Source organism: Ornithorhynchus anatinus, chromosome 9, assembly GCF_004115215.2.
Source record: "Ornithorhynchus anatinus isolate Pmale09 chromosome 9, mOrnAna1.pri.v4, whole genome shotgun sequence".
Lineage (NCBI taxonomy): Eukaryota > Metazoa > Chordata > Mammalia > Monotremata > Ornithorhynchidae > Ornithorhynchus > Ornithorhynchus anatinus.
This window is the reverse complement of record NC_041736.1, coordinates 15,398,049-15,418,618: the sequence shown is the minus strand read 5'-3', so window position 1 is coordinate 15,418,618 and position 20,570 is coordinate 15,398,049. Positions and strand designations below refer to the sequence as shown.

The following is a 20,570-nucleotide window of genomic DNA, read 5'->3' as shown; positions in this document are numbered from 1 at the left end:
CTCTGCCATCCCTCAATTTCTCATCTGTAAAATAGGGATTAAATACCTACTCTCCCTCCTACTTAGACTATGAGCTTCATGTGGGAGAGGAATTTGTGTTTACCTCCATGCTTAGTACAGTGCTTGGCATATAAAAAAAACCACCTGAATCTAGTCCAGCGCATAGAACAATACTTGAAACATAGTAAGTGCTTAACAAATGCCACAATGATTACTATATCTTCAAAGATTTGTTACACTGCCACTTCTAAATGCTAATGTATCACTTAGAAACTCTTTGAAATTACTTTTAGAGGGATGTGAGACTAGTAAATGAAAGAATGTAATCCCAAAAGTTTTTGTTTTTTTTTTTAAATAACATGTACATTTCACTTATTTCATTGTTCCAGAGACTCAGGCTACTTCTCAATGGAGCTGGAGCTGCTACAGGGTAGGGACCAGCAGGTCGACTCATCATTTTATGTGCAGAGGCCAAATAGGGCCAGACACTTGAGTGGGGATGAAGATTGGGAGAGAACAAGCTTCAGAAAGCTACTTTCTGGAGTCGTCAGGCAGAGGCCTGGGATAAGCAAGCCTGAGAGCACAGGTCAGAAAACTGGGGGCCATTGCCCCAGGGGTGGGGGCCGGGTCATTTACTTGTACTGTGTGCTCCCAAAAGCTTGGCACGCAGTCGGAAATCAGTCGATGGTATTTATTGAGTGCTTTTTGTGTGCAGAACACTGCGAAGTACTTGGGAGAGTACAATACAAGAGAGTTCCCTGACTTCACTGCTGGGAGTGTCAGTGATGCACTGTCTCATAAGGCAAACTTTAGGAGCAGCTGCTTGGGTTGGGGTGCCTAGAATGGGTTGGGAATGGGAAGTCCATCACTTCATGGAGAGCTTTCCCCATGAAGTGATGGCTTTCCCATTCCCTCCCTCGTTAGCAGCTTTCACATGAAGTGTCAGCCAGTGGTATGGTTTTCCAACTCCCATGAAAAGTTCAGTGAGGAGAAAATCACACAAATTAATGTATGCTGTAACTTGCCTAGTGTCAAATCGGACTGATCCCTTCCAACTTGACCAACCCATTCTTGGAATGGGTTGGTCAAGTACCTGCCAACAGCTTTCTTTTGCTTCATTGTCTTTAATGGGCCTGTTGTCTGAAAGTTCTTGCCTCACATTACTCAGCATGGAGCACTTCAAACAAGTTCTGGTATTTAGCATTTTGACTCCCTGTTCTCCTTCCTCTCCAGCTCTGAAGCCGTTTCCCTATTTAATGTATATGTCATTGTGTGTCTAAACTGTTAGTGAGAAAGATGTCATTTTTACCTGCGCATCAGAAATAAGATCCCTTGCTGCCAGTGAGTCTACAAGTCAACTGGCTGGTACATGCTCCAGATCAGTGACAGTCCAAATCTCCCTTTAGTTTCTTTTTTGTTTGTTTTTAAAAGGTATTTGGTTAACAATTTTCTATGAGCCAGGCACTGAGTAATCCAAGAAAATTAAGCTGGACATAGTCCCTGCCCAAATGGGGCTTCTCGTCTAAGTAGGAGGGAGTAGGATTCAATCCCCAATTTACAGATGAGGAAACAGGCATAGAGAAGTTAAGTGATTTGCTCAAGTTCACACAGCAGACAAGTAGCGGAGACAGAATTAGAACACAGATCCTCTGATGCCCAGTCTCGTGCTCTTTCCACTAGACCATACTGCTTTCCCAATTTGTGTTTCCAAACTATACCACTGAACTGCCCTCATTTACTTTACAGGACTCCCAGTCTCTGAAAAATGCCTGTCCTCTCTGGTGCTGGGTAGGTAATAATAATAATAATGTTGGTATTTGTTAAGCGCTTACTATGTGCCGAGCACTGTTCTAAGTGCTGGGGTAGATACAGGGTAATCAGGTTGTCCCACGTGAGGCTCACAGTTAATCCCCATTTTACAGATGAGGTAACTGAGGCACAGAGAAGTTAAGTGACATTTGCCCTGGGCTGTGGGGAGGGAAGTTAGAAAATCATGATTTATTAAAATATTGGTCAAGTAGGAATAAATTGGGGTCAACTTGTCAGTGACTCTAAAAAATCACCTGGTAATCAAAAAAGGCCTAACCTGAAGTGAAATTCCCTTTTTTTGACAGCTGAGGAAATGGCTAAGACCATCCATCTCACAGGCACATCGTTATAATCAGTTTAGGCGAGTTACCATACCTTTTGTTTCTCCTTTTCCGTCACTGATTGCTTAGAACTTTCAAGAGAATGGAAAAGAGCTTCATGTTTCTTTGTACACACCATTAATTTTTTCTTGGCCTAAAGTGAAGCATAAACAAAAGAAAATGGAACACTGTCAGTAAAAAAAAAATGCATACATATTAAAGCAGGCATGTCTCCCAGCTTAACTGGAAGAATTGAGTAATCTTGTTGCTCAATTTCTATCCTCCAAAATTGCCAGAGGAACTGTCCTGTGTTGGTGGCTTAAGAGTTATGGCCAAGATCACTACTTTATATTTTTTTAATATACAGAAATATAGATTGGCTCTCTGTAAAGGTTGTAAATCTAGCAAAATACTGAAAGCCCAATATTCTTCCAAAACACTTCATCAGGCCAGGAAATGGAGTGATTTCCTAGGGAGAAATTCTGGAACAAACACTGACCTCTCTCCCCTTTTGAGTCATTTTGAGGACCAAACTTGCTGTGAAAAAATGAAGCCTCATCTTGAAATCATCACATGGAAAAATAATTGTCCAAGGTCTGAAAACAGTGACTGCACTAAGGGAGTGTCAGAAACGTGAAAGATTGTGTTTTCTTCTCAGTCAGTATTCTGACACAGAGCAAATGAAAGCTCCAGAGATGAAAGACGTAAAATGGAACAGAGACCAGTTTAGAGCTGAGGTGGAACAGCCCTGCCTGAAGAGTGGAGTTGGATGGAAGGCAGGTGCCTGAATGGAAATTCTGAAGCAGTCTGCACTGGTACTTCCCCTTGCTAGCTCACCATCTATTATGATTCATATGTAAATTTGGCTTGTCCCTCATTATCCATTAAATCACTTTAAGCTCCAGGAAGGCAGAGAACATTCATCTAGCTACTGTTGTACTACTCTCCGAAGTAGTTAATACAGTTCTTAGCATTCAGTACTTTTGGTTGATTCTCAACACTGCATGGGGTGAGACACGTGAGGAAAATGGACATCAGAAAAACCAAGCAATTACCTTGTGGGAGCTAAAACTGGGAACCCAAACATAGGAAAAGTATTTTAAGGATAGAGTGGTTTTTGTTAAGTGCTTACTATTGGGAAGATACAAGATAATCAGGTCTCACATAGGGCTTACGGTCTAAGTAGAAGGGAGAACAGGTATTGAATCCCCATTTTGCAGATGAGGGTACTGAGGCAGAGAGAAGTTAGGTGACTTGCTCAAGTCACACACAAGTGGGCATGGAATGTGTCTGTCATATTTTTGTACTGTACTCTCCCAAGCACCCTAACTATTCCTCCATTCAAGTTCCCTAAGCTACAATCTCAGGAGGTTTGAAGGGGTAACCAGCTAACCTAACCTCTACAAGCCCCAGCAACCCCTCTTAATGGGATTTCATTGCATTGACAGATTGGCAGCCATTGCATTTTATCCCCTGTAAGGGTCTTGCTATGCATACCATCATGCTACACCAATTGTGCCTTACTGACCACAAGAAGCTGGTCCAATCAATCAGTGGTATTTATTGAGTGCTTAATGTGTGCAGAGCACTGCATTAGGTTCTTGGAAGAAGACAATGCAACAGAGTTGCATAGAAGCAGCGTGGCCTAGTGGAAAGAGCCCGGCCTGGGAATCAGAAGGACCTGGGTTCTAATCCAGGCTCCGCCACTTGTCTGCTGTGTCACCTTGGGCATGTCACTTCACTTCTGGGCCTCTGTTACCTCATCTGTAAAATGGGGATTAAGACTGAGCCCCATGTGGGATAAGGACTATGTCTAACCTGATTAGTTTGTATCTCTCCCAGCACTTAGAACAGTGCCTGGCACATAGTAAGTGCTTAATGAATACTATTTAAAGAAAAAAAAACAGTTGGTAGTCATTTTGCCTGCCAACTAGAACCTTAGACTACACTACCACCTATAAACTCTTCAAATAGCAAGCACCCAAGGCGGCATGTTTTGGCTATAAAGTGCAAACTCTACTATTCATTCTTCAACTAAACACAGAAAAAAAATATTGATTAAAAAATGAGTGAGTGGGAACTTGCCTTAATTTGCTGGTTCCAGTTGGCAGTGACCAGATTTGCAGTCCTTTCCACTTCATCATCCAGCTGATGAAAGAGAACAATAGTGGAAAAGTTTAAGTGATCCTTTTCCTCTGAGAACCAGTGTACAAACCACAAACCTCTGATAGAGATACTACAACATCCTCCCCGACTGCATTTCTAAACTTTTAAGTGAATACATTTCCTAGGAAAAGTAGCCAAGTCAGTTTTTGGCTTTTCACCTCACTGTGTCCCCAGGATAATTGCAGAGACAACTAAGAGTTTAGCCTAAATTGATGTAAGAACTCTGGAATCCTACAAAAGCTTATCACTGCCCCCCCCCCCATTCCCCTCACACACATACACCAATGGTTCTTTGTGCTGCAGAGCATTTTTCATTTAAGCAGCAGCATGGCCTAGTGGAAACACCATGGGCCTGAGTCTAAAGGACCTGGGTTCTAATTCGGATTCTGCCATTTACCTGCTGGGTGACCTTAGACAAGTCACTTAACTCCTGTGCCTCAGTTTATTCATGTAAAATAGGGACTCTGTATCTGCTCTACCTCCCTCAGGCTCAAAGCCCACATGGGATGGGGACTCTGATCTGATTATATTTCATCTACCCCAGTGTTTAGCACAGTGCTTGGCAGATAGAAAGCATTTAACAAATACAACAATTATTATCGCCTGAGGTGTCCGGGGAAACCCATCAGCTGTGGGAACACAGTGAAGAGTGTTCAGCCCCACAGCACTTAAATAGATATCCACACAATTTATATTTTCTGTCCTCCACTTTGGACTATAAGCTCCCTGTGGGCAGGGAACATGTCTTCTAACCCTGTTATATTGTACTCTCCCAAAGTTTAGCACAATGCTCTGCACACAGTCAGTGCTTAAAAAAGACCATCGATTGAGTGGGCCGAGTGCCGGTATATAATGTGTATAATAATATTTGTTAAGCGCTTACTTTCAATGTGCCAAGCACTATTCTAAGCACTGGGATAGATTAAAGGTAATCAATCAGGTTGGACGCAGTCCATATCCCACATGGGGCTCACAGTCTTCAACCCCTGTTTTACAGATGAGGTAACTGAGGCACAGAAAAGTGAGGTGACTTGTCCAAGGTCACACAGCAGCCAGGATTAGAACCCACGTCCTCTAACTCCCAGGCCCGTGCTCTATCCATTAGGCCATGCTGCTTCTGTGTATGATACCCCACACCTTGGGACTTGAACCCTAGGCAGAGTAATAAGCCGAGATCATATGGCAAAAATCAGAAGGATAAACAACAAAACTGACAATTACAACATCAGCATTTCGCTTTCAAGATTATCTTGTGAATATGTTTTACTAGCTTTTAGATAGCCTAAAACTGAGTTAAGCCAGGACTCTGCATACCAACTTTGGACCAGCCTGGTGATAACTATTGCTGTTCAGCACTAAATGTCAAAAACAAGCGCCCAGACTCACTGTTCTTTTCTTCTTCTTGTACACACTCAGGCTTTGATGTGTAGGTTTTATTGCTTCCAGCAGAATTGCTTTGCCAAGTTTTCTGGGGGGAAAAAATGAAGTACCCATAAGCGTGACATTATAATTTACCCATCAAAATTACATTCCCAAAAAGTTGTGTGTGCTCAAGGAACTGTCCCACACTAATGCCTCAGAGCAAGAGCAGACTTTAAGCTTGTTGTGGGCAGGGAATGTGTCTATTACTATATTGTACTCTTCCAAGCTCTTAGTACAGTGCACACGGTAAGCGCTCAATAAATTTGACTGAATGAACGCATGAATGAGGCTGAAAGATTCATGGGGTGAATCAAACACATACAACTCCCTCTAGATCCAAGACGGTACCTGCTGGTTAGCACTTACTGATGCAAGTCAGCCGCTGATTTCATCCCCTCTGATGCCCGGGCCCATGCATTCCAGATGCAGCTGGAGAAGGAAGCAAGTGACAAGATTTGGCATTCATTTTCCCATATGAACTTTAAAAAATAAAACATCAAGTCTACTGATTAACTGACTGCTCCCCAGTGATTCAATCATCTGCCCAAATCCCAACCCATAGGCCATTCCGCTTTCTGGTTAGAGCCTGTCGTGATTTAAAGTGAATACCCAGGCTAGCAGAAGTGGCTAAGTCTTGACACCGTTTTCATTTGGAGCTTGTTTCCATCCTGTTTCTGTGGAGAACCTATGGAGGAGTTAGTAGGTGGGAGTCAGGAGTGGATTTATTGTTGGTGGTGGATTCTAGGCTTACTTTCACAACTTACATATTGGATGACAGGCTGCCCCTGGGACGGCTCATCCCGGCTCAGTTTACCCAACACTGGACTGAGGAAAAACATACTCCGAATGAGTCATTATGAGGGATGAGCTCTTCTCCATAGTTTCCTAGTCCGCTGGGATCACTACTCTAGGGAGCATAACACTCAACAGCTGCTCTCACATTGTCCTCAAAAACACCTCATGGTAGCAACAGCAAAAGTTATCTAATTAAAGAGGGAGAGACACTCTTGGAGAATACATTAAAATTTGAATCTCTCAATTCGCCAGGAGGAGTTAAACTCTCACCAGGTATTAGAAGAGAGAGGGGCAGTTAAAATCTAAAAGACAACAATTCCTCTTCCAGTCTCTACAGAATAAAGCGATGACACCCTGCACTGGCCAGAAAACCACCAAGCAAATACCTTTACACATCATGGAGAAGATCCCCCATTATCTGGGATGGGGCCAACTATCCCTACATATGGGAGACAGGGAAAAGGCAGAAGAGAGGGGAAAAAAAGAATCTATCTCTCACACAAACACACACACACACACGGCAAACATTCATCCAGACAAACACCATGCTTACAAAAGCACTTATACACATACACATGCCAAAACATGGCCTAGTGGAAACAGCATGGGACTGGGAATCAGGAGACCTGGGTTCCAGTCCCAGCTCTGCCATTTGCCTGCTATGTGTCTTTGGATAAGTCACAAACACTCTGTGGCTCAGTTTTGTCATTTTTAAAATGAGGATAAAATATCTGTTCTCCCACTTCGATTGTGAGTACTGTATGGGACAAGGATGATAGCTGATCTAACCAGCTTATATCTCTCTCAGAGCTTAATACAGTGCTTAATAAATACCATTTTAACAAAGCAGCACAGCAGAAGTAAAAAAAAACTATATCCATAGACAGTCGCGACCACAGCTCTTGGCTGTTGTTGCTGTCTCCTGGCCACAACCAGCTCTATCTTAGAAGCCAAAGCAGGATATCTGGGCAGCCAGCAGACAAGGCAGCAGCTGCAATTCAACCATTTCTCTTACCATCTCCTGCTGCTGCGCACCTCTACTCTGGACTTTCTGCCTCCGCTGCCACGTTGCTTTAGGCAAAAGTGGGACCTTTGCCATTCCCACCAACTTTCTGTCAGGAGCTGAGCCAAGGAGTTAAATTTGTGATTGCTCCATTCAATTTTCCTATTAGTTAAATGGAAACTTCAACGTTTAGAGCAAGATGACACTACTTACCTTGTCTTTGTGCTTTGTACTGCTTTTGTAAGCTTACTCGCCAGTTTCTCAAGTCCTTTGGCATAGCTAATCTCTAGGTTAGCCCTGTGAGGGAAAAAGAAATGTCAAAGGGAGGAAACATTGACGAAGGGATGGCAGTACATTTTTTATTCTCACATACTCACCCACCCTCAATGCCCCGACTACACACATAAAGGGATGGCACAGTGCTTATCCTCATACACACACATACCTGCCCTAACACACACATTTTTTGAAAGAAGCCTTCTGTGACAAAAAGTTAATGACCTCCATTAAAAGGAGATGATTTGTTTTTTTCAAAATATCCTCCTACCACTCCAAAAGAAGATGTTTACTTATTTTGTCTCCCTCTTCACAAGTCATAAGCAGAGAGGTTTCAGAGCCATCTTGGGACATTACTTCCTGCTAATCATATAAACCCTCCATCAGAGCAGTAGCAGCAGTGTGACATATTGTGATTCAATTAACCAAACACAGAACCTAATAACAGAGAGCAGCAGGAGTGACAAGCTATGTTAAGGAAAGGTCATTTCCACCCCGTTCTACCCAGGACCTCCAGAGGAAGACCCTAATACCACCAAGTCTTTTAATGCCTTTGTGCTGCTCAAATCACCCTATTAAACTAATTTCAATGAGGGAGTTGCCCTCTTTATAGAGACATCTGTAGCTAAAATGAAGTCTTCTCACTTTCCACACAAACACTCAGGAAATTAAATCCATTTTGCAAGACATTTTTTCATGTACCTATAGACTAATATGAACTATGGAAGTGCCTTTTCTTAATCTTTGCAGACCTTAGATTCCATTTTTACTACCAATTATTCTTCTATTCTCTATGGTTTCATTGTAGTCCAGGGATAATATCAGACTCCATTAGTAACTAATTTAATACCTTTACATTTGCACATAAATTAACCAAGATTGTGCTGCTAGTGGGATAAAATGTGGACCCGCCCTGGACTGCTACCAAGACCAAGAGAGCTGTTCATTGCTAAATCTTGCTTTTTCTTTTGGCAACACAATTAAGAATTGAATTATTTTTGCCACTGTTTGAAAGAAAAGGACAAATGCCTACCTCATCAGACACATTTCACAGTAACGAAAGCAAATAGATTGGCCAGCTGGAAAAGCAACGGCCCGGTCTGACAACCATAAAAGTCACCATGTTAAAGCAGAGATGACAAGGCATGTACCTGGCTCAATCTTTCTAAATGCAATATCCTCTGAAGGAGGACCAGAAGAGGCAAATACATATCTTGATTATTTGAATATCGGTCCTAAAGCCAATCTAACTTTCTGGGCAGGTAATACCATTTATCCACTAACTGGCTTCTGAATCGGGTAAGCCCTGCACAATTAGCACATGAGCAATGCTGTTTCTGGCTCAGACCAATGGGCTCCTGATCCGGAGATCCGTCTCCGATAGTGACAATAGGACACTTGTCTGCTGTGTGACTTTGGGCAAGTCACTTAACTCCTTTGTGCCTCAGGTACCTCATCTGTAAAATGAGATTAAAACTGTGAGCCTCCCAAGGGACAACCTGATTAGCTCGTTATCTACCTCAGTGCTTGGCACTTAGTAAGCACTTAAATACCATCATTATTATTATGTGCAGAAAATGGGTGATGACTGCTTCCCATCAAGCTTAAAGGGTAGTAGAGAAACATGATGACCAAGTGGATAGAACACAGGCCTGGGCGTCAGAAAGACCTGGGTTCTAATCAGGACTACCACTTGTCTGCTTTGTTTCCTTGGACAAGTCGCTTAACTTCTCAATGCCTCAGTTCCCTCAACTGAAAAGTGGGAATTAAGACTTTAAGTCCCATGAGGGACATGGACTGTGTCCAACCTGGTTAGCCTGCATGTACCCCAGGGTTTAGTATAGCGACTGGCACATAGTAAGCACTTAACAAATACCATTAAAAAAAGGACCATCTAACATTCCTAACTTTTAGAGTCTACTGATGTCTGGCTTACCTTCTAGTTTCCATTACTCTCTTAAATCCTCCATGTGGAGCACTATAATAACTGTGGTATTTGTAAAGTGTTTTCTATGTGCCAAACACTGGACTAAGTACTGGGGAACTGCAATCTAATCAGATCAAGTCTATCAAGTCTGTCTTTCCATGCAGCCTTGCTCCTTGACCAGAATCACATCTCCAACTACCTCAGACATTTCTGTTAAATTTCTTGCTTTCCCTTATGCTTGATAAGGTGAAAACACATCTTTGACCTGATTTCTCTGCCCCTGCCTTTAGTCATCACCGCTGAAAGCATACAGGTTCATCCACACCTTTTGTCTCTCTCCCCTCCCATCACTTCATCCTCCATTATTTCACCCCATTCCTTCCAGCCTATCCCTCTCGCAAGATTCCTTGCTTTGGAAGCAGGTGCAGGGCAATGTGTTAGGCTCCAGTGGATTGAGAGAGGGAGAGAGAGTGTTTGGAGGCTTTCCATGAGGACTCCTCCCACCCAACTTCCCAACACCCATTGGTTATGGTTTCAAGCACTTACTATATGCTAGACCCTGGGCTAAGTACAAGATTAAACCAATCACACAAGGACCACTCCCACACGGGACTCATGATCTAGTGAATGTGATTATAATCCTCAGACTATCCCTTCCCGTCACAAACCTGCTTCTGTCCTCCTTGATTTCAAATAGAGACGTACCAGACTATGAACTCTTAGAAGGGAGGTTGTCATCAAAGGAGTCCACTATGCCTCCTTTGCGATGCTGGCTCTGGTTTCAATTCACCCTGTATTAAATTCACGGGAGCTGGTGAAAGCTCGATCCCTCTAGCATCAGGGTCTTGAACCTTCTCCTCAGCTACCTTCTCCCCAGACAGTTGGATCTGATTGATATTGATATTTTTTAGCTTGCTTTACTGCACTGGGAAATATCTGGGGACATATAAGCATTACACCAGCCTTTCAGGGGATCTCAAGTGGCCAGAAAAGTGCTGCATGAAAAGTTAGTCAAGGGAGGTGGCAGGGTAGACAGTTTTGTTATGCCTTTGGCCAACTGCATAGCTAGATATATTTTTAATGCTTTTGTCTCGAGCTTTTAGTTCTTTGGAGCCTCAATCCTTTCCGCCAGCTATTTGAACTGGAATCTTTTCAAAGGATTTACTGCATAAACATCCGATGAACTCCCAAGGGGCAAAGAGAAAAGGATTAAAGGCCCCTTCCCAATTCTTCCTCTTCCCATCCATCAGCCTGATGCCCACCCAGTGAACTATCTCATCACTCTTTCAAGAAAGATGAGAGCAACAGCTCCAAGAGACTTTCTGTTCCTAAGAGTTCACTTGCTTTCAAGACTGTTGAGCTGGACATTTGGTAAAACACTTTCAAGGGGCATTTCATTTTTAAGATGGAAGCAGGCAAAGGAGGAAACAAAGGAAGATGAATAAATCTTTTCTGAAAGCATTATTCTTAGCTTGGTTGTAATTCTCTGTAAACCCGAGTCCTATTTCTATGCAATTTAGGTGAAAGTCAATTGAACTTATTTTAACCTGCTACAGTTCTTGGTTCTAAGCACCAGTATTCCTTGCTGACTTTCTTTAGTGCACTTTCTGCCAAGGCAGAAAAATAAGCTGAAATGATGCGGTTACAGATTAACAGCTGTTGGCCTGAAAAGCTTCCCGCTTAGGTCCAAGTATTCTGGAAGCATCATCTTCAAACTGAAGCACAGCTATATATGCCTATCTTCGGCGCAGCAGTCTGGCAGAAATGATCGTGGTCAGGACTCCAAAATGCTCCCAAATGGGGTTCATAACCCTTTTAGCCCTGGCCAAAAAGGGCAGTGTCCAAATGGGGGTCGCTACATAATAATAATAATAATGGTATTTGTTAAGCACTTACTATGTGCCAAACAATGTTTTGCTCACATGTCTTCATATCCCTAAAATGACATTCTCTCTTTCACAAGTCTGAGTGGAAGGAGGTGGGAAATCATTATACTTGGATCTGTGCCCTTTAAGCCTTGATAATCACCTCACCTTCAGCCACTCGGCACTTATGTACCTAGTCTTACACTCTGCCATTTCTCCTATCCTCAATCTATTTTAATGTCTGTCTCCCCCTCTGGCCTGTAAGCTCCTTGTGGGCAGGGATCATGTCTACAAAATGCAACTGTATTGTACTCTCCCAAGCACTTTGTAGAGTGCTCACCAAATAGTAAGTGCTCAATAAATATAGCTGACTGACTGAACTGTGAGCCTCTCTTCACTATCTCCCTGTAATTTTCATGGAAACTTCAGTTCATAAACCTGAATTTCACTGAGCAGAACTCATATTATATGGGCAAAGGTCTGGATTAGAGAAAGAGAGAATGAAGTAAAAAAAAATTACAAACCTGACCCTAGGTCAAATGGATCTGAAGGCTTATGAGCTTCTCTGACATCTGTGTTCCTACACTAGAGGGTGGCATGAGAGAAAGAGAAATGAGTTCCTCGCATGCCCTGTCCCACCAAGCCACAGTTCAACAGTGCAAGTAGCATTAGGAGTCATAGGCTACACTGTGCAAACACTGTTCAGTACATAGGGTGTGGTGGATTACAAGCTTCTTGATCTGGTAGGGCCTGAGGCTGGGGAAGACTCAGAGACTACCCCAGTGCCATATCAGTGTTCAAGTGTCTGAAGTTTGACAAGTGGGAAATGGGATACCTGCTTGAAGCAACCAAGAGAAACCCAGATGGATGGAAAAGTTCATGAGCTGCCTGCATTAGTTTGTAGTGATTTTAGGTGGAGCTTTTCTTTCCTGAAGAAACACCTTTCAGCAGCCAGTTTACCTGAGGGCATCAAGGAGGATTTATAAGCGCTCGGGGATCTCCAACAGGGAAGAGAACTAATGAGGGGCCTCATGAATTCTTATTTTTCCACTCAAAACCCCAATAACAGTGACCAATACCACAATGAGGGAGAAAACAAATGTCCCTTTGCAAATGGATGCAGCACTGCCCTTCAACTCTGGGTTTTGAATCACCTTATCTTCTGTCCCCAAAGGAAGCTGGAAACAAGATGAGTGAGGGCTGGGCCTCCTAGCAGTCACTGGGCTGGAAGAGTGAATGGTCTGGATCTCCCTGAAAACCAGCTCTGGATATCCACATCTCTCCACTACCTCCCATCCCTAGGTCCCCTGGAGAGTGAGCCTGTGTGGCCACTACCAACCCATAACCATTTGGGCCTGAGATGAAGGTTCAGGGAGCAGGTCTGGATTGGTAACAAACATAGCCTGTCTCTCTCCCCTACCTCAATATAATGATGGCTAAAACGCTTGTCTGGCCAACATGACTGCTGAAAAATCTGCTTCTCTGCTATGGCTTTTTTGGGTGTTTTTTTTTTTTTTAAATAAACACACTTTTTTTAAATAACACTTTTTTGTTAAGTGCTTACTATGTGCCAGGCACTGTACTATAAACAATTTAATCAGGTTGAACACAGTCTATGTCCCATATGGGACCCACAGTCTTAAGCCCCGTTTTACAGATTAAGTAACTGAGGCACAAATAAATTAAGTGAATTACCCAAGGTCACATAGCAGAGAAGTGACCGAGCTGGGATTAGAATTTAGGTCTTTCTGACTCCCAGGCCCATCCTCTATGCACTAGGCCACGTTGCTTTGAAGATACATCTCTGAGGTCCCAGCAGAGCACTCAATATCACAACCAAGAACAAGAGAGGAAGAGTCAGATGGAACAGTCACTTTATGATGTTCACTTTTGGCTAGTCAGCCTAAGGATGCTAGTTGCCTTTTGAACCTCCCAATGCTTCTGTTGGCCTTGATTATTACCGCTCTTTGGGGGTATAATTCCTTTCCAAGGAGACATTAGTATACATTATTCAGGATCCAAAGGGCAATTTTGTTGGTAATTTCTACTCTTCGCAAATGAAATATTGGGGGATTTGAAACAAAGTAAGATAAATCATGCTTTTGAACTCAACCTTGAGTTCATATCCGCTCAGATTTCCTGCTCAGTTAAAATAAAGTGACTTTTCTAGAGCTGGGCAATGACTTCACATGGGGTTGCTTTGCACTTTTGAGTTGCAAGAATAGGCTTGCTTGTATCGCTTTCTCCTTCCTGCTGTTCTTGGATCACATTTTAAAAATCTTCTGTTTATCATCTCTTCCTGCTCACAAGGTATCCCATGCCAAAAGATTCAAGGAGACAGAAGCCCACTTCAGGGGTGAAATGCAAAATTCTGTTTCCTTTGTTTAATTCAGCAGAACCTGGAACATTAGTCACTTTTCCTGTTTTGAAGGAAGGATGTGTTCTTGAGGCTAGTCTTCACATTCAATGGCCAACCCTTAGACTAGGGTTCAACAGATGACTGATTTTCCCTACGTTAGTCTCTCTCTCTAGACTGTATCGCCTGTTCTAGACTGTATCTCCCCCGCTACACTATACACTCCTTGTGCTTATCAACTCTGTTGTATTCTACTTTCCTAAGAGCTTGGTAAAACGCTGTGCACATAGTAAGCGCTCAAATAGCAGCATGGCCTTGTGGATAAAGCACGGGCCTGGGGGTCAGAAGGACCTGGCTTCTAATCCCGGCAAGTCACTTTAATTCCCTATGCCTCAGTTCCGCCATCTATAAAATGGGAATGAAGACTGTGAGTCCATGTGGGACATGGACTGTGTCTAACCTGATTAGCTTGTATCTACCCCAGCGCTTAGAACAGTTCTTGGAACAGAGTAAGCACTTAATAAATAGTGGAAAGAGCACGGGCTTTGGAGTCAGGGCTCATGAGTTCGAATCCCGGCTCTGCCACTTGTCAGCTGTGTGACTGTGGGCAAGTCACTTAACTTCTCTGTGCCTCAGTTCCCTCATCTGTAAAATGGGGATTAAGACTGTGAGCCCCACGTGGGACAACCTGATTCCCCTGTGTTTACCCCAGAGCTTAGAACAGTGCTCTGCACATAGTAAGCGCTTAACAAATACCAACATTATTATTATTATTAAATACCATTTTAAAAAAGAAAAAAATATCACTGACTGATTAGTTACACATTTCTCGTATCCTGGGTGGGCCCCTGTGAACTCCCTCTGTCAGGAAGCTCAGGGCCAAATATTCCCATACCTAGAGACTCTCCACTCAATATGCAGAATAGATGAAGCAGCTGTCATTAGTAAAGACACTGATAATAAGATTTGCCTTAGAAAACTTGGAAAAACAATATGAAAAAAGGGGTTTAGGAATTTATATTATGTATTTATACTTATGTTATATTGTACTCTTTCAAGAAGTTAGAACAGTGGTCTGCACACAATAAGCATTCAATAAATATGACTGATTAACTGACAAATAGTACATGCTTAACAAATACCACAGTTATTTTATTACTATTATCATTATTTAAACTGCAGCCAAGACCATTTAGGAAACTAAATGTTTAAAAATGGAACTGTTGGGACGTACCTTTGACTTGGCTAAACTGATCAGTAGTTGCTTAAGAGTGAATTGACAAACTTTGATATTTGGCATTCTGAAAACCACACTATGTGTCTCTAGGCAAACTTAAAGTTAGTCTCCTCTGATAGATGATAGGAAGCTGGAGATACTAATGGGGAAAACCAAACTAAGCATGACACTCTGAATTGCAGAACATCAAGATAAAATGGCATTTCAATAATAACTACATTTTTATATCACTACCAATTAGAATAAACGGGAGAAGGCAGCTAACCTTTAAGATTAAAGATTAACTAGTCTCAGCTTTATTGTGATGATACTGCCTGTACTAAGTGCTAATATGATATTCTTTGGAGCAGAGCTCTCTTTTCCAGTATCTTAGACTCATCCTCTAGAGACCTATGTAGATGCAAGTATTCTCTCAGAAAGCAAAATCAGGCAAATGCAATCCTCTTTGGCTGAGGGTTTTAACAGCCAAAATGAAAAGATCAGATAAAATAATAATAATTATGGCATTTGTTAAGCACTTACTATGTGTTAAGCACTGTTCTAAGTGCTGGAATAGATTCAGGTAATTAGGTTGTCCCACGTGGGGTTCACAGTCAATCTCCATTTTGCAGATGAGATAATTGGGGCACAGAAAAGTTAACTGACTTGCCAAAGGTCACACAGCAGACAAGTGGCAGAGCCGGGATTAGAACGCACGTCCTCTGACTCCAAAGTCCATGTTCTTTTCACTAAGCCACGCTGCTTCTGTTCTGACACTTGCTCAAAACAGTTTGGGTTTAGGATCTTCCCCCCAGTTTCCCCCCCTTGGTGATTTTCCAAGCTACTTCACAATGTTTGGGCTGTGCTATTGCTGCTCTTCATGCCTCACATGTGATCATTCTCAATGGGAATGTTCCTGTTGTAAAAGTTTTAAACCAGTCCCTCATTCACCCTTCAGATCACTCTTCAGGTCTACTCCCAGACCATGAACAGGTAAGAAGGAGGTTAATTTTTAAAGGGGAATTATTTAGTTTCCTGACTGGTAAGAGTCTTGTTTTCTATATGTTCCTTTATGGAGGGGAAACAGAATGAAATTCCCTGCCTAACACTAATAATTACGGCATTCACTAAGCTCTTACTGTTTAGCAAGTACTATGCTAAGTGCTGTAGCAGAAAAAAAGATCATGAGATTGGATAGTCACAGAATATGAGGTAGGGAGAGGGCGATTTCATTCCCCATTTTAAAGATGAGGAAATGGAGATTCAGAGAGCTTAAGGAACTTACCCAAGGTCACACAGTAGACCAGTGGTAAAACTGGTATTAAAATCTGGGCTCCCTGACTTGTGCTCCTGTGCCCTTTCCATTAGGCAACACTCCTAACAGCCTAACTAGGCTGATATGAAATCTATTTCTACCCTAATCTCTCTGACATAGGGGAATCAGATACAATGACATGTGACAAGAGGAATGAATTGAAGGACAGGTTAAACCCAGATACCATCCACAAATGACAGTCACTTAAACATCTATGTCATACAGTGCAATATCAGTTCAGTTCAATTACAAGAGGCTGATTTGTGAGTTCTTTCAAAGAAGCCTCTGGTATACACAATCCATCTAGACTACGAGAAATGAGACTGACAGTAAAATTCTCCTTGATTGGTCTTATTTAGTTAAGCCGTGAACTTTGCCAGGTATGGAAATGTATAAATAATAATAATAACCAAATATTTGCTAAGCATTTTCGTGTGTCTAGCACTGTGCTAAGTTCTGGAGTAGAATCAGTATAATCAGATCAGACACAGTCCATACCCCATTGTGAGCCTAATGCAGGGGTTAGGGAAGGGAGAACGGGTATTTTACCCCCATTTTAGAAATGAGGACACTGAAACCCAGGGAAGTTGACTTGCCCATGGTCACACAGGACATGAGTTGCAAATTCAGCATTAGAACTCAGATCTTCTAACTCTCAAGCCTGTGCCCTTTCTCATAAGTCATACTGTTGCTTGCTTGAGCCCCCTCAACAAGAGAAAAGGGTAAATGCATTTTTTGTCCATTTAATTCCCATTTGTCTACTGTGTGACCTTGGACAAGCCATTTTTTGGGGCTTCAGTTTTCTCATCTGTAAAATGGGGATCTAGTACCCCCCCCCAGACTGTGAGCCCCATATGGGCCAGTTACCATATCTGATCTGATTGTATTATATTTACTGCTAGTGATAGTACAGTGCTTGACCTATAATCAGTGCTTAAGAAATACCATAATCATTAGATTCTTTTAAGCTTATTTCCCTTTATCTTTTGGGTTTCAAAAATACATTGTCTGTAGGCGGTAAACAGGTCCCAAGTTTTAAATGTCTGTCCTCTCCCTGCACTGGTAGCAACATATCGTTGAGAAGATGCAAGTCTAGACTGTAGACCGTAAGCTCGTTATGGGCAGGAAATGTGTCTGACAACTCTGTTATAGTGTACTCCCCCAAGTGCTTGGTAGAGTGCTCCACACATAGTAAGCGTTCAATAAATATCATTTGTAGACTGTAAGCTCCTGCTCCAGACTGCAAGTTCCTCTTCTAGATTGCAAGCTCCTTGTGGACAAGAAACATGTCTACTATCACGGCAATGGTATTTACCAAGCACTTACTGTGTGCAGAGCACTGTACTAAGCACTTGGGAGAGTACAAGGGAGTTGGTTAACACATTCCCTGTCCAAAACAAGCTTACTGTCTAGAGACTATTATACTGTACTCTCCCAAATGTTTAGTACAGTGCTCTGCATACGGCAAGTGCTCTGTAAATAAGATTGATTGATTGGTTTAAATAGCAGTCCTATAGGTGTCATAGTCTATATCTCCTTAACCAGAGCAGAGCTTGACTGACTTCACTGAGGAGGTCAGCAGACCCAATCATCCTCCGATAAAGTAGTCAAGATGAGCTGTTGATGCTAATCCTTCCAGGACTCTAAGGGGAAATGTGAAGTACAATTCTTTTTTAAAGAATATGGAGATTGTCATTTCTAACTGTTCAAGACAGAAGGATGGGCTTAATTGCGGCGAAGATGGAGAGGGAGTAGGAGGGAGAAAACTGGAGGGAACTGAGGTGGCTTTGGTAGCAAATCTTCAGGTCAACAACAACATTATGGATCCAGATAATTGCTTGTACTGACAGCGGTTGCTTGAGGAAGGTCACATAAGGCGGCATGTTGAGATCTGCTCTATGGATATGACCTTTATAACAAACTGGATAGTAGACAAAGCCCCACTGTGCCTGGTTTTACTTGAAAATGATTTCAGCTATGGCTGAACAGACTGATTTCTCACCTAAACCAAGTCTACCTTAAATAGCTCTTCTGTTTTCATTTGCTCCCTTTAAACTATACCAGATTGTAATGGATTGATGGTGATTAGTGAGTGATTACTATGTCCAGAACACTGTTCCAAGTGCTTGGGAGAGTACAATCCGACAGCGTTGTGAGCCTGTGACCGCGAGCCCCATGTGGGATGAGGATTGTGACCGACCTGATTAAGTTCTATCTACTTAGAAAAGTGTGTGACAAATAGTAAGCGCCTCCTTACCTGCGAGTAGTTTGAATATTCAATCAACCCAATGTATTTGAGTGCTTACTGTGAGTAGACCACTGTACTATACTCTTGGGAAAATACAATATAATAGGAGCTTTCAGTTTATAGAGAGAGATAAACTTTAAAATAAATTACAGATAGTATGAGGATATTTACATAAATGTTGTGAGGCTGGGGTGAGTATCAAAGTCCTTAAGTGAATCAAACCAATCTCAAGGACAAAACAATGCTGCTGGTCTGGGAGATAAGACAGACTGTACCGAAAGAGGTTCTAGTGGTTACTTCAGAGTGAATTGGAGGTTAAGCATTTTCTGTGCTGAACTTAACCATGAATTGCAAATATAAATACTATACCTTTGCTGAAGGATCGATGTGAGTTGTTTGCAGATATTCTCTCCATTTTGAGAAAATTCCTTTAGATCCTGGTACAATTTGTTGTTCTGGAAAAATAAAAGACATCAGGGAACATTATAAACCCTTAAAGAGAAAACCTCTATCTAAATCCAGGCTCTCCCAATTATCCTTTAAATGACTCGAGACTAAATTGGCACATCCATCTTTTGGGAGGTATCTTAAGAGTTCCAATTCTTGCTTTGATAAAAGTTCCCCAGAGTTTTTAGATGTCCAAACCCTGCCTTAAGGCAAGGCATTTTGCTCACAGGCATGGTTCTGAATAGGTTCAATGGCGAAAACAAGGGGATGTTATTTTGAGCATGTGACAAACCATAATAATAATAATAATGTTGGTATTTGTTAAGCGCTTACTATGTGCCGAGCACTGTTCTAAGCGCTGGGGTAGACATAGGGGAATCAGGTTGTCCCACGTGGGGCTCACAGTCTTAATCCCCATTTTACAGATGAGGGAACTGAGGCACAGAGAAGTTAAGTGACTCGCCCACAGTCACACAGCCGACAAGTGGCAGAGCTGGGATTCGAACTCATGAGCCCTGACTCCAAAGCCCATGCTCTTTCCACTGAGCCACGCTGCTTCTCCATACATCTCCTGGGGTCTGCCCCAAAGTCCGGAGCAAGCTACCTTCCAAAAGCCCATTGCACCAATATGGCCAATCAAGATTAATAATAATAATGTTATTTGTTAAGCATTTACTATGTGTCAAAGCACTGTTCTAAGCGCTGGAGAAGATACAAGATAATCAGGTCAGACAGAGTCCCTGTCTCACAGAGGGCTCACAGTCTAAGTACATGGGAGAACAGGTATTAAATCTCCATTTTACAGATGAGGTAACTGAGGCGCAGAGAAGTTAAGTAACTTGCCCAAGGTCACACAGAAGGTGTATGGCGGAGCCAGTATTAGAACCCAGTCCTCTGACTCCCAGGCCCCTGTTCTTTCCACTAGGCCACACTGCTCCTCACATGAACCAATTAGTGTGTTATTGAGCGCCTGGGAGAGTACAAAACAACAGAGCTGGTATTAGTCACCCAAACAAAAGTACAGGAAATTGAATTTATCACCCGTGAGATTGGGTAGTTGGGCAGAACATCATTCCCAACTAGTGCCCCATTTCATTCCAGTGATAAGAATGTGTTAGTAATGAGCTAATCTTTTCTGCTGAAGCCAGCTTTTTAAAAGCAAATCAATTTCACATTTAAGCACAAGAAAACCAAAGGGAAAAACCTTTTCCCTTTAACTCTTAATGAATGTTACCCAAGAAATCACAGTCAGCTTGTTTATCCAAAAGAGCAAGGATGCTGTCTGGTGCTCAGAACCTCCTAGGCATACCTCAGAGTTTTGTCCACTACGATCACTGGGGATCGGCCAAAGTCCTGGCGAAGGCCAGCTCAGGAGAATACTGAGAAGGAGCAGTGGGTGGGGCTG

The 20,570-nt window shown here is 42.4% G+C and overlaps 1 protein-coding gene and 1 long non-coding RNA gene across 3 annotated transcripts in view; one reads left to right on the top strand and one right to left on the bottom strand.

The window, feature by feature from the left end:
* Positions 1-20,570, bottom strand: part of NOSTRIN (nitric oxide synthase trafficking) — a 43,856-nt gene that overhangs the window by 13,147 nt on the left and 10,139 nt on the right. The window contains exons 1-7 of one of the 2 annotated variants that reach the window (XM_029071965.2): positions 19,088-19,151; positions 12,108-12,168; positions 7,729-7,812; positions 6,084-6,146; positions 5,682-5,763; positions 4,215-4,277; positions 2,185-2,283 (exon numbers count right to left, since the gene is read on the bottom strand). In XM_029071965.2, the coding sequence (XP_028927798.1) occupies positions 2,185-2,283; positions 4,215-4,277; positions 5,682-5,763; positions 6,084-6,109 (270 nt within the window). In that variant the 5' untranslated portion in view covers positions 6,110-6,146; positions 7,729-7,812; positions 12,108-12,168; positions 19,088-19,151. Of the gene's footprint in view, positions 1-2,184; positions 2,284-4,214; positions 4,278-5,681; positions 5,764-6,083; positions 6,147-7,728; positions 7,813-12,107; positions 12,169-19,087; positions 19,174-20,570 lie in introns of those variants that run through there. The other variant, XM_007671195.4, reaches the window with a different exon arrangement.
* Positions 67-3,028, top strand: LOC103171020. The gene is made up of 3 exons (XR_003762002.2): positions 67-586; positions 1,747-1,788; positions 2,788-3,028. It is a non-coding gene; the product is annotated as an uncharacterized LOC103171020 (long non-coding RNA).